Here is a 14,582-nt window from a genome sequence, read left to right as displayed (position 1 = left end):
CATTTGAGTAGAGAGGGAAGAGACTATTTTCATGGGGACAAAACAACCTTGGGTTGCTACGCTGGGAGAGAGCTTGTCCTCCAATGATTCTGCCCTTTGGCCAATGGGAATAATGGAGCAAAGTGAGCCTGAAGAAAGAAGTGGCAACCCAGGGACAGTTGTGGCAACATGAGTTAGTGGAGAACTTAGGAAGAGATGGTGACAGCTCCCAGAAAGAAGCATGCCTTTTGCCAATGTTGGCACCCTGGGACAAAGCCCCATTGCCTAGTGCTAGTTAATTCTCTGAACAGGAGTTTCCAAAATCAAGTAAACATTATCTGCATTTACTCAGTGAGTAGTTCAGTTTTGTGTACATAGAGGTCAATGTACGGCAACACCTAGGCAAACATATATGGACCTTCAACACTTTAAAAGTCATGCACTTATTATTTGGTCACTGGTTATTGGGTAATCCATTTCCAAATGCATAAGTCATGTGCACTCACTGGATCAGAAGAAAATTAGTAATTAAGTTGTACCTTTTCATTACTAAGACCTTGTGATTTTACATATATATATATATTACACATATGTGTATGTGTGTATATATATTATATGTGCATATATGCATGTGTGCATTACATGCGCATGTATGTATTATGTGTGTGTATATGTATTTATATACATTTATGTGAAATCACCAAACCTCCTTCAAGGAGCAGAATGAAAAGAGGGCTTCTCTCTGATGTCTAAGATAGAAATGACAATGAACTTCGACTGTTAAAACAGTATGAGAAGGAATGAGAGGGACCAGAGGTCAGGGTATCTGCTAATAGGAGCACAGAATATAAATGTAGGTTCTATTTCCCAGAATTTAAAACTGAAGTTCTTTTTCCCAAAATCTCAGTGTTGGATGGGCCTTCAGAGACCATCAAGTCCAGTCCTGGAGTCAGGAGGACCTGAGTTCAAAGCTGGCCTCAGACACATGATACTTACTGGCTGTGTGACCAAGGGCAAGTCACTTACCCTGATTGTCTCGCAAAAAGAGAGAGAGAGAGAGAGAGACAATGGTGGACCAGAACCTCATCCTTTTCTTTTGCCTGGCTCCTTTCTGCCTGATGACATTCTGGAGAGAGAAAAGAGACAAAGCAGAAAGGGAAAAGGCCTTGGACCCTTCTCATCTGAGGTCAAAATGTGACTCGTGAATCTGGGTCTTGGGGGCAGCTAGGTGGCACAGTGGAAAGAGCTCTGGCCTTGGAGTTAGGAGGACCTGAGTTCAAATCTGGCCTCAGACACTTGACACTTACTAGCTGTGTGACACTGGGCAAGTCACTTAACCCCAATTGCCTCACCAAAAAAAACAAAAAACAAACAAAAAAAGTCAAGAGAGTCACCAGGATGTCTCAGAGTAGAGTCCATGCTTGGATGTGACCTTGGTGGGACCAATGCTAGATAGAAACTGCACTAAATCTGAACACTCTCCCCAGAGACTAAAGTGGCATAAGAAAGAGTATGACCCTGAGGTGTTGGGGAGAAATGTTTGTACTTATTCTGTTCTGGCTATATCTTAGAAGTAAACATCCTTTTGGAAAAGCTAATTTCTGTTCATTGACTAAATGGAACTGTGCCACTGGTCACTGGCAGCTAATAGTGATTGGAATAAGGACACAAGCATTAGAGAAAGATACCCCTAACCCCACAAAGGTACCCCTAGAACTTTGATGGGAATATGTAGCCAGTCTCCCTCTGGGAGAGTGAGTTAGAGCAACTGTTACACAAGATTTCAGAGAGCCTTTCACTGAACAATCAAAGAACCTAACATGAGGCTTTGCACATAGTAGGACCTCAACAAATTAAAAAAACACATCCTAAAGGAACGTTGTCCTGATTTCCCTAAGTTGTTAGTTCCCTCCCTCTGGAAATTGCCTTGTGTCTACTTGTCCATGTGCATGCTGTTTTATGGAATAAATAGAATGTAAGCTCCCTGAGGGCAGAAATGGTTTTATTTTTCTTTGTATCCCTAGGGCCTAGCACCATGCCTGGAACATAGGTATGTAATCAATGCTTGTTGAATGAATTGCAAATAAGCCATGTAATAGATTATATATACATGCATGCACACATACATACACACATACACACACATGGCTTGCCTAAATGTAAAAAATATACAGCTCACAGGTGGCATGGTAGATCTCTCTGTAATCTAGCTCACTTCTCTCTAAAGAGGATTGAGATTTCTTTCCTGAGAAGAGGAGCAGAAGAGCAGAGGCTGGGTGCTTTCTCCTTCCCTCACATATCTCCAAGAGGACTATCAGACTAGAATTCTATCTCTATGTCCCCTGCAATAGTGCTGGTCTAGGGTACAAGTCTGATTTACAGCAATGCCCAAGGTCACACAGGTACCCACCTGCGCTTCCGATAGAAGCAGAGGAGCTTGGAGCCAGGCTCCTCAGATTCCGAATCCAATATTCTGTCCAATATACCAACATTCCCATTGGACGCCTCTCTAGAGACCATCTCGTCGATTTCCCTCATTTTATATACGAATGAGGACACTAAAGCCCGGAAAGGGGAAGGGATTATTTGTCCAAAGCCCGTATGCAGCAAAAGGGAGATTTAAATCCAGGGCTCCTGATACCTGTGTTCCTTTCAGGCACCACCGCGGCTCCTAAGCTCGCTTCTGGAGGAGGCCAGGGAGAAGCGGTCTTAACTCCCAGGGCGTCCAGACTCTTTCTCCATGCCCTCCTGAGTGACTACATTCACAGCCGTTGAACTTTCTTCTCCTTTGCTCTCCCCCAGTTCCAACTTTCTTTCACCGCGCCCACCTGTTTCCAGGGGCTCCCAGTCAATGTTCCTCCCTCCCTGTAACGCCCCCACCGCCACACTCCCATATAGGGCTGAACCACCCGCAGCCCACGCTGCCGGTGTCATTCAGTTGCTGGCTGGCTCCACTCTGCTCCCCAGCCATGCCCGTGGACCTCAGTGGCACCTGGAACATGGTCAGCAATGCAAACTTCGAGGGCTACATGCTGGCCCTAGGTAGGGGAGTGAGGGGAGGGATGTGCTCGAGGTGGGAGTGGAGGCACCCTGGGAGTGCTGGTCCGCGAGCTGCGTACCCCATTCGGCGTACCCTCTGGTCCTGGTGCTAACCTTGCCAAGCCTTAGGGGCAAGGGGATGAATGACCTCGTTCCTGCCTGCCCTTTCTCTCTCTGTCTCTCTCTGTCTCTTTCTTTCTTCCCTCTCTCTTTCTTTCCTTCCCCCCCCCCCCCCCGTCTCTCTCACTCTCTGTTTCTCTCTGTCTCTGTCTCCTCTTTTTGTCTCTCTGTCTTTGTCTCTCTGTCTCTGTCTCTGTCTTTGTCTCTGTCTCTGTCTCTTCCTCTCCCTAGTGGGGGGCCTAGGGGGACTTACTCCCTTATAATAGGACCCGAAGAGTTTTTAAAAAGCCTAAAAGGAGCCAGTCTCCTCTAAACAAACGATGTGCCCTTTTAGCCTAGGGGAAAGTAGCCCATGAAGGAGGCAGCAACTCGGGTGCTAGCCGGTCTGCTTCCACCCAGGGCATGCAGAGAACGCAGGTGAGTGGCCTCTGACCCTCCTGGCCTTTTCCATGCTATTGTTTGAAATCTGCCTTTCTTTGCTCTGGGCTAGTAACAGATACGACATCTTCAGTGCTTTAGCCCTTATCTAATTTCCAGAGGGCCTAGGAAAACATTCACAAAGGATCTAGGTTCAGAGGGCGATGAAGTACCTATCTATCTAGATATCTATCTATCGCCTAGAATCTAGATTCTAGATAAAAATCTAGATTTTAGATAAATAGATAAGATGCAGTATGCTACAGTGGAAAGAACCCTAGATCTAAAATCTGAGATTCTAGGTTCACATTTTCTCCCAGATGCTTAGGTATTACTTATCTGACCTTGGGTAAGTTATCTAACACAGACTTCAGTTTTGTCATCTGTAAAAGGTGGGATTTTGATAGGATGGCCTGTGAGGACTCTTTCAGTTCTAAATCTCTGATCCTAAGTAGTCAGAGCACACACACACACACACACACACACACCCCTTGGAATCCAACTCCCTCTTCTTCCCCCTGGTTTTGAAAATTAACCTCTCTTGATGACTCTTTAGGAAAATACTGGAGCTGACTTTCTGATCAAGCTTGAATCCAATACTACAAGCCTTTATTAAGCTCCTATTTTGTGTCAGAAACTGTACCCATTTCTGGGTCAAAGAAAGACCAAAAATTAATGAAAGTCCCTGCCCTCGAGAAGTTTATAGTCTCATGGGATCATTCAGGTTCTAAAATAGTATAGTTCATCATTATGTTACTTTAGGGTAAAGCTTTTTTTTTAATTATCCCCTCCCCTAATCTGCCCTCCCCTCTATCAACCCCCTGCTCTCTTGTCCCCTTCCCCCCTTATTTTCCTGTAGGGTAAGATAGATTTCCATACCCAATTGTGTATGTTATTCCCTCCTTAAGCCAAATCCTATGAGAATAAGATTCACTTATTCCCTCTCACCTTCCTCCATTTCCCCTCCACTGTAAAAATCCTTTTCTTGTCTGTTTCATGTGTGATAATTTACCCCATTCTACCTCTCCCTTTCTCCTTCTCCCAGTATAATCCTCTCTCATCCCTTAATTTTATTTTCCAGATATCACCCCTTCATCTTCAACTCACCCTGTGCCCTCTATCTATCTATCTACCTATCTATCTATACATACATATATTTTTTCCCCTCCCACTACCCTAATACTGACAAAGGACTCATGAGTTACAAATATCATCTTTTGATGCAGGAATGTAAACAATTCAACCTTAATAAGTCTCTTATGACTTCTCTTTCCTTATTACCTTTTCCATGTTTCACTTGAGTCTTGCATTTGAAAGTCAAATTTTGTATTCAACTCTGGTCTTTTCATCAAGAATGTAGGGTAAAGCTTTTTAAAAGGTATTTTATTTACCTTCTGATTGTGAAATAGACACAAGTCTTCTGACCAACTTGTTAATTTCCCAAATAACTTCTTGAATCAGTTTCTAAATGAAATGTATATGAGCACATTGCTCCTGTTACTATAGTAAACCCACGTCTTTCCTACGCTTAGCCTAATTTAGTTTTTGTCTGCTGTTAAAGAACTGATGAATTAATATACAAAAAGGATTAGGTCCCCTCCCCCTCCCAGCTCCCTCCACAAACCTTTTTCTCCTACTCTATGAAGAAGAAACAAACATAAATGGCTTAGCTAAGTGGAAGCCAAAAGTCTAATGCTGTTTCTGATGGACTGTAATATCTAATCTCATTTCCTCTTTCTTCCCCTGACCTTTTTAAAAAATGAAGCTAAGATTTATTTCTCCAAGGGCAGAGAGAGTCTTGGTTTTATACTTTCTTTGTCATGAAATGTGAGACATTATTAAAATTGTTCTACTCGCTGTGGAGCTTCTGGCTCCCACCTAGCTTTTTGTACAGATGGTGAAGATTTTTAGTTTTCCTTGGCTACTAAAGCTTGCTGTTAAGAAATAGTGGCATAAAATACATCACAGGTTAAGAGCACAGCTATGTGGTACCTATTAGTAAACTGCAGAGGAAGAAGAGCTGTCTCTAAGACCAGGGTGGAAAAATCCAAATTCTATGATAGATTGATCTTAGTTCTTGAATAGGGAGTCATTTGCCTGCTGCCCAAATGATCTGGCTCCTGTATTCTCCCTGCTATTTTTCTAAGCTCCTACAGAAAAGTAGGTGACTTGTTCAAGGTCACACAGCTAGGAAGTGCATGGGGTATATTTTATTTCAGATCCAACACTCTACCCACTGCACCACTAAGCTACCTAGGAAATGATTAGAAGTATTTGAATGCTTCCTAAAGGTTTCCCAGCTTATAGATATGTTCTGATATCCAATGCACTTGGTTGATAGAGCCCTGGACCTGGAATCAGGAAGACCTAGGTTCATATCCCAGAAAGCCTCACTTAATAGCTGTGTAACCTTGGGAAGATCAGATAACTTGTCAATTCTTATTTTTCCATCAGTAAAATGAAGAAAATAATTAGTTACCAGCAATATCTGCCTCACTGAACTGAAGCTCAAATAAAATAATGCAATGTAAAACACTTTGCAAATTTCAAAGTGCTCTGTATAAACATCGGTTCCTAAGTGGTGTTTTGGAGATCCTAACTCAATGCCTCCACTTCCTAATGCCCCAGAAACAAGTCCAAGCTCTTTGGCCAAAGTTTTAAAGTGGTACCTAGGTGGCGCCATAGTGCACAGAGTGCTGGACCTGGAGTCAGAAAGACCTGAGTGACCCTGGCTCTCCTCAGTTTTCTCATACTTAAAATGGGGATAATAATACCACCTACCTCCCAAAGAGGATCAAATGAAATACTTTAAAAATCCTTTGCAAACCTTAAAGCATCATGGCTCCCTTGTCTTGCTCTTTGATATCATTTAACTTAGGGCCCCCTCTTTGAGCCAGGCAGCTCTATTTCCCTTTTCCCTCAAATATCTCTCCTTAATTCAGTCTCAGTACCTCTACTGGTGCTCTGGTTTTGGGTCCAGAGCCATGATTTCATTGGTGTGAGCGGCTTGCAGAGAATGGATACTCCATCCACGGCTGCATGTGAGCCATTCCTCAGTAAGCGGTAAAGGGATTTGCTCATGGGTACCCATCAAACCAGCAGGACTTGAACCCAGGTCTTCCAGACTCCAGTTTGGCAGTCTCTCCACTGTGCCATGCTGTTACCTGCCTGAATTCCACAATACCACCAACCCTTTTCTGTGCCTCCTTATGAACCTTAACACATTTAGTCATAATGACCTCCTTCTTTCTTCTAACCTCCTAAAAATAGTGCTTTCTGTCCATACCACTCATGCCACTTAATTGCATGCTGTTATTAGATAGGACAGTGTAGGTGGGCACATGAATGTGTGTGACTTAGAGTCAGGAAGACCTGAATTCAAATCCAGTCTCAGACATTTACTAGTTATGTGACCCTGGGCAAGTCACACAACTCTGTCTGCCTCAGTTTGCTCAACCATAAAATGGGAATAATAATAGCTCCCAGGGTTCTCATAAGATCAAATGAAATAATATTTGCAAAGACAACCCCCCCCCCAAAAAAACACATTTAGCACAGTGCCTGGCATATAGTAGGCACTATATAAATGCTTATTTTCTTGCCTACAGGCATGACATTACTTGTTTGTGGGACTTGCATATGGGCTCCACGTCCATTACTACCCATTCCCAACCCCCAGCACCTTAGCTCAGGAGTGCAGGAATGTGTTTTCCATCTCTCTAAAGGAATTAAAACCTCTTCCTGCATACTTATGAGCCGCCATTATAAATCACACCAAGTGAAGATTTGGCAACCACTGGATTTTTGTTGGTTATAACTGAACATAGGACACAGATGACAATGTGAGGGATGGTGGTGGGTAAACCCAATCAGAAGGTAAATAGCATAAAAAAACGACTGGCAGCTTTGACTGCAGATGGAGGAGATCAGACCCCTGTTTGTCTCTCATTCCTCAAACTAAGCAAGAAACACAGTGAGGCTGGTTACAAGCATCCCGTCGTTTCAAAGTGCCACCATCCATATCCCACCAGAATCCTGGAAGATGCAGCTCAATCCTGCGCATGGCTCTTTATCCCACATAGTGCAAAGTGGATAATGTTACATTTTTCTTCCCATTCTGTCTTTCCCATAAGTGTTCCATAAGAGCCAAGTGCAAAGAAGCATCACCAAACTGGTAAATTCTGGACTAATACCTGTGTGAATAACTGGTCTCCATTAGATCAAAGCTCACAGTCTAGTTGGTGAAGCCAGACTAACAAAGATCACTGTATGGTCAGTATGCTCCTAGGCTCACCACCTGGATGGTCCTACACACATCTATTATGCCACCTAGGGTCCAGATATAGTTAATTAAAGTAGTATCATTGCTAACAGCTGAGGAAAACCAATGAAACAAAGCTGGATGGCACCTGAAGTCATATTTTAACAGATTTATGTCCTTTATTGCATACCTATGAGAAAACTACTTCATGCTTTGAAAAAAGATTTAAGTATATTTGAAAAGTGTATAGACTTGGCTAGTATGTGTGTGGGAGGAGGTGTTCTGAATTTTTTTTTCTCTTTTTTCAAAAAATCTTTGTTATAAGCCATACCTTGCTAAGTAGGAGGAGGGGGCAAGGGAAGAAGCATTTATTAAGCTCTTACTATGTGCTAGGTACCATAGAAAGGGAAATATGTGTATATTTGTGTGAGTATATATACATATATATGTGTGTGAATGAATGTGTATATGTATATTTTATAGCACCTTAATTTCCAAATATATCTCTCCCCCATATATGTGTGTTGATGAATATATATTGATGTATGTGTAGGTATATTGTATATGTATACTGATGGGGGTATACATATAGCTCAATACACATATATGTGACTTAACGTGCATAATTGATATATTGCTTGTGTTCTCAATGGGTGGGGAGGGATTAGAGGGAGAAAGAGAAGTTGGAACTCAAAATTTTTAAAAATGTTAAGGTGTGTGTGTTGGGGGGGAGGGGTTTGAGCCAAGATGGCTGAAAAAAAAAGGCAGAAACTAGCCTGAACTTTCCCCCAAACCCCTATGAACACCTTTAAATAATGCCATAAAACAATTCTTGGAGAGACTTGGCAGGTGAGTAAGAAAGGTCTATCACACTACAATGAGAGTGGAGCACAGTTCAGCACAGGCCATGCCAGTGCAGACCAGGCCCCACTAAACCAGGAGCAGGCCTTGGGAGTGCCTGAATCAGCAGTGCCAGCAGCTGCTTCCAGAGCTCTCAGCCCACAGATGGTAAAGGGGTTGAACAACTGGTTAGAAGGAGATTATAGGGGGCAGCTAGGTGGTGCAGTGGATAGAGCACCAGCCCTGAAGTCAAGAGGTCCTGAGTTCAAATACAGCCTCAGACCAAACACTTGACACTTACTAGCTGTGTGACCCTGGGCAAGTCACTTAACCCCAATTGCCTTTAAAAAAAAAAAGAAAGAAAAGGAGATTACAGGGGGCTTTTTGCTACCACTGAGGCAGGACTCTATTGCTTTGCCCATGCTCAGATCTGGGTCAGAGTCCTGGGTGGCAGTCCCAGGGCAAGGAGGAACATTAGCACACCAGAGCTTGCTGCTGCAGGGTCTTCAGCAAAGACCCTCATCACAGTTCCAGGGAAGAAGAGTGCTTCTGGTCACTCACAAACTTGATCATAGGCCAGGAGAGTAGTAAACACACCTCTCCTTAGATCATACTACCTTGGAAGGACTGAAAATTTATAGATCCCCAGAACTAGCTCTGAAAATAGCTGCACAAAACCCCTAAAGCTTGGCCCAGTGCACCCACCACCCTGGAAGCAGAGTCCCACTTTAGCAAAGAGTTAAAAGTCAAGAAATAGGCTGAAAAAATGAGCAAACACTAGGAAAAAATTTTGACCGTAGAAAGTTACTATGGTGGCAAGGAAAATTAAAACACACACTCAGAAGAAGACAGCAAAGCAAAAATTCCTGCATCTAAAGACTCAAAGAAGATTATGAATTGGTCTCAGGCCATGAAAAAGCTCAAAAAGCATTTATATATATTTTTTCTTTTTTGGTGAGGCAGTTGGGGTTAAGTGACTTGCACTGCTAGTGAGTGTTATGTGTCTGAGACCGGATTTGAACTCAGGTCCTACTGACTCCAGGGTTGGTGCTGTATCCACTGCGCCACCTAGCTGCCTCTCGAAAAGGATTTTTAAAATCAAGTAAGAGAAGTAGAGGAAAAACTGGGAAGAGAAATGAGAGTGATACAAGAAAATCATGAAAAAAAAAAGTCTTTAGGTGAAGTAGGCACAAAAAAATACTAAAGAAAATAACGCCTTAAAAAACAGAATAGGCCAAATGGCAAAAGAGGTTCAAAAATCTAGTGAGGAAAAGAATTCCTTGAAAAGCAGAATTGGCCAAATGGAAAAAGATACATGAAAATTCACTGAAGAGAAGAACTCATCAAAAAATAGAATTGGCCAAATGGAGAAGGAGGTACAAAATCTCACTAAAGAAAATAATTCCAGGGCAGTTAGGTGGCACAGTGGATAGAGCTCTGGCCTTGGAGTCAGGAGGACCTGAATTCAAATCCCACCTCAGATACTTGACAGTTCCTAGCTGTGTGACCCTGGGCAAGTCACTTAACTCTGATTGCCTCACCAAAAAGCAATGATAATAATAATAATAACAGTTCCTTAAAAATCAGAATTGAGCAAGTGGAAACTAATGACTTTATGAGACATCAAGAAACAATAAACAAAACCAAAAGAATAAAAAAAATAGAAGACAATGTGAAATATCTCATTAGAAAAACAACTGCCCTGGAAAATAGATCCAGGAGAGATAATTTAAAAATTATTGGACTACCTGAAAGCCATGATCAAAAAAAGTGCCTAGACATCATCTTTCAAGAAATTATCAAGGAAAACTGCCCTGATATTCTAGAACCAGAGGGTAAAATAGAAATGGAAAGAATCCACTGATCACCTCCTGAAAGAGATCCCAAAATGAAATTTCCAGCCCAGATGTGAAAACAAAAATCAATAAAAATTACTAAGTGAATTTATACAAATAAGTTAAGACAAACAACAAAAGCCAGGCATGTTGCTCATACCTCAGGAGATGTCCATTCTCTCTGTCCTTCCAGATGAGAATGAGTTAACATATGGAAAGTGCTTCACAAGCCTTAAAATGCTATATAAATGCTAGACCTGATGACTGATGGTGATGATGACAGTGGTGGTGGTGGTGGTGGTGGTGATGATAGGAGAAAGTGTCTTTTCAAAACGTAATCATGGGGGCAGCTAAGTGGCACAGTGGATAGAGCACTGGCCCTGGAGTCAGGAGGACCTAAGTTCAAATCCGGCCTCAGACACATAACACTTACTAGCTGTGTGACCCTGGGCAAGTCACTTAACCCCATTGCCTAACAAAAAAAAAAAACAAAAACAAAACCAAAATGTAATCATGGACTCCTGGTTCCCAGAGATCTGGTAGGGGGAATGCCGAATTCCTCTGTCTGCCAGAAACACTGTCCCCTGTGATCTACCACATTCAAACATTTCCTGAGCTCCTCCTCTGTGGTTGAAATCCTTAACCTGGGGTCCATGAGATTGTTTTTAAAATATTTTGATAATTATATTTCAATAGAATTGATCTCCTTTGTAATCCTGTATACAAGGTGTTCCAAAAGTCTTAGTGCAAGCTGCACAGGACTTTTAGGACACACTGTCATTTTATTCTGTGCATTTAGGAACAAGATTCTGAGGGGTCCATGGGCTTCACCAGACTACCCAAGGGGCCTGGGACATGAAAAAAAGATGAAGTACCCCTGCTCTTTAACCTCTTCAGGATTCTTTACCATCTATTCTCACTTGCTTTCCCTCAGCTGACCTCTTTTTTTAGTTTAATATTTTGTTTTCCCCCAGTTACATGTAAAAACAATTTTAACCCGATGATCTCTTGACAGAGGTGAGACCTGAAACTTTCCACAAGTATCTGGTATTGGCAACAAATTGCCTTGGCTTTCTTGGGGGTGAACCCCCTAGAATGTTTTTGAGTCAGCTGCCAAATGATTACCTGCCTTCAAATCAGCCAAAATTGAGATTTTTCTTCATTTATTTTCAAGGCATTGACTTTGCCACACGGAAGATAGCGAAGATGGCGAAGTCACAGAAAGTGATCAAACAAAATGGCGACAGCTTCACCATCCATACACTCAGCACCTTCCGGAACTACCTTATCCAGTTTAAAGTTGGAGAAGAATTTGATGAGGATACCAAAGGCCTAGATAACAGAAAATGCAAGGTAAGGATGGAACATCACTGACATCTGATACTCAAGAGCTCTTTGGCCCAGACGCATGCTGCCCAGACCAAACCTCATCCTTTCTCTTCCTACAGAGTTTGGTCACATGGGACAATGATAGGCTCACCTGTGTTCAGAAGGGGGAAAAGATGAACCAAGGCTGGACCCACTGGATTGAAGAGGACGAATTATACCTGGTATATGTGCACTACCTGTTTCCTTTTGCTGGAAGATGGAGCTTCTCAAGCTGAGGTCCATGGACTGCCTCCCATCTCCCTAGGGGTTGTGGATAGATTTCAGGGGGCTCAACAATTTGGATGGGAAAAATCACATTTATTTTCACAACCTTTTGGTTTCTTTCGTAATGCTATGTCTTTTTTTCTTCTTCTTTTTTTGGAGGCAGTTGGGGTTAAGTCACACAGCTAGAAAATGTCTCAGGCTGGACTTGAATTCAAGTCCTCTTAACTCCAGGGCCAGTGTTCTAACCACTGCACCACAATCCTATGTCTTTCATGCATTTAAAAACATGATTCTAAGAAGGGATCTATAGGTTTCACCAGACTGATTGCCAGAAGGGTCCATGGTGTGTACACACACACACACACACACACACACACACACACACACACATACACACACAATGTCAAAAATCCCTGCCATAAAGATAGATCGCTATCTTGGCTACATGAAAACAAAATGAAAAACTTTAACCTAAATTGCAAGATGATTTCTTCTAGTTTCTCTCTGCCCCTTCCATATCTTTTCTTTCCCCCATCCCAACCAGTGATTCCATTGGAATAGGAAATTCCTGGTAAGAAAACTCATGGTTTAATCAATTAAATAATAATCATTAATCAATATACACATATTAAGTGCCTAGTATTTGCCAGATGCTCTTTTGGACTCTTGGAATCCAAACAAAACAGCCCCTGCCCTTGAAGAGTTATGGGCTAGCCTCTGCCTCTGATATGAGTATCAAGGGTCAGCAACACTTTACTAACTTAGAGTCAGAGCAGTGGTTCTCAAAGTGTGGTCCATCTCTGGGCAGTCTTTCGACGGCTCCATTAGGTCAAAACTATTTTCACAAAAATAAGAAGCTTTAATTTCTAATATGGTAAATATCCATAGACATAACCACATGGAGAAAAGCTCTTAGTGGGGTGTGGAGGGGTCCTCAATTTTTAAGAATGGAAAGTGATACTGAAACAGCTAGAGACTGTTAGATGGTAGTGTGGCTGGAGTCGGAAAAGTCCTGAGTTCAAATTTGACCTCAGATACTGACTAGCTGGGTTACCCTGGGCAAGTCACTTAACCTCTGCTTGCTTCAGTTTCCTCAATTGTAAGATAGAGATGGTAACAGCACTTACCTTTCAGGATCGTGAGGCTTAGATGAAATAATATTTATAAAGTGCTTAGCAGAGTACTTGTCATATTTGTTATTCAGTCATTTCAGTTGTGTCTGACTCCTTGTGACCCCATTTGGGGTTTTCTTGGCAGAGATACTGGAGTGGTTTGCCATTTCCTTCTCCAGCTCATTTTACAGATGAGGAAACTGAGGCAAACAGGGTGAAGTGACTTGCCCAGGGGCACACAGCTAGTGAGTGTCTGAGGTCAGATTTGAACTCAGGAAGATGAGCCTTCCAGATTCCAAGCCCAGCACTCTGTGCACTATGGCGCCCCCTAGCAGCCTGCTTAACATATAACAAGTGTTACATAAATACTACTTTTTCCTCCCTAGCTCCAACCAAAAATTTTGAGAACCACCATCTTAGAGGCTTGCCTGGGCCACCCAGAAGTGAAGTGACTTGCCCCATATGATTCAGAGGCAGGACTGGAACCCTTCCTCACTCTGAAACAAAAAAAACAACCCCCCCCCCCCAAAAAAGAGAAGGAACCACCTATCCAAATACAGTGTGCAGCAGCTGACTAAATACTGTGCTTGATGTTGCATTTATTATTTTTATTTGCATCACAACAACTCCTTAATATTCTTCCTCACTTTCCCCTTTGCCCCGTAGACCTTTCCCCTATAACACAGAACTATCTTTAAGTAAAAGAAACCAGCAGATTGACCATGTAAGGCTCATTCTGGACCTGTAGTCCAACCCCACTGTGGTGTCCAACCCCACTGTGGTCTCCAAACCCTCAAGTCATAAAATCCTGTTATACAAACCTGTGATTGGCCCAAAGGATCTCCACTGCTATCAAAGCTTTCATCTATTCATTGCAGAACCAATTAATGGTAGGTGGAATATCCCTTGCAATATGTTTTGCTCAAACCCCACAGAGCTCCAGTCTAAAGCCTATGGCGCCTTGGTATAGAGTCTCTGATTGTGGCCGGGCTTGGCGAGCTGGTAATTAATCCATCTAAGATCTCAGGGAAGAGACTGTGTTATAAGTGCTGATCTCAGCCTTTCTTCTTCCCTCCCCCAATCCCCTTCTTTTCTTCTGCATCTGCCTCCAGGAAATGTTCTGCGAAGGCCAAGTATGCAAACAGAGATTCCAGAGAGCCTGATGGAGAAAGCCGATGCTGACTGCACATCCACCCTGACGAGACCTGTAGCTCCTACTGAGCTGATGCCAGCCAACCTTGCAAGGGCTCCCGGTCACCCCCTCTTCTCTCCTTATTAACCTTGCCTCGGTATACTGTCACAACCTCAGTCTGGCCAGTTACAATAAACTTTTTTCTAAACAACTCAAGTGCTCAACTGTTATTTATCAATAGAGGGGTCCAGAAG

General features: G+C 42.6%; 1 protein-coding gene across 1 annotated transcript; it reads left to right on the top strand.

Moving 5' to 3' along the window:
* The first annotated feature begins 2,948 nt into the window (after window positions 1-2,948).
* RBP7 (retinol binding protein 7) lies at window positions 2,949-14,359 on the top strand. Its single transcript, XM_027843808.1, has 4 exons — window positions 2,949-3,021; window positions 11,666-11,844; window positions 11,940-12,041; window positions 14,309-14,359. The coding sequence occupies exons 1-4, from the start codon at window positions 2,949-2,951 to the stop codon at window positions 14,357-14,359; spliced, it is 405 nt and encodes a 134-aa protein (XP_027699609.1).
* The last annotated feature ends 223 nt before the right edge of the window (window positions 14,360-14,582 follow it).

Source organism: Vombatus ursinus, unplaced genomic scaffold (assembly GCF_900497805.2).
Source record: "Vombatus ursinus unplaced genomic scaffold, bare-nosed wombat genome assembly UNPS02014932.1, whole genome shotgun sequence".
In the NCBI taxonomy this organism is placed as follows: Eukaryota; Metazoa; Chordata; class Mammalia; order Diprotodontia; family Vombatidae; genus Vombatus; species Vombatus ursinus.
This window is presented reverse-complemented; position numbering and strand designations above follow the sequence as displayed.

Excerpts from the sequence above, each read along its gene's own strand:
- RBP7 (XM_027843808.1), top strand. The coding sequence starts at position 2,949 with ATGCCCGTGGACCTCAGTGGCACCTGGAACATGGTCAGCAATGCAAAC. Across the intron at positions 3,022-11,665 it reads GGGCTACATGCTGGCCCTAG|GCATTGACTTTGCCACACGG; the intron begins GTAGGGGAGTGA and ends TTTATTTTCAAG. Across the intron at positions 12,042-14,308 it reads AAGAGGACGAATTATACCTG|GAAATGTTCTGCGAAGGCCA; the intron begins GTATATGTGCAC and ends ATCTGCCTCCAG.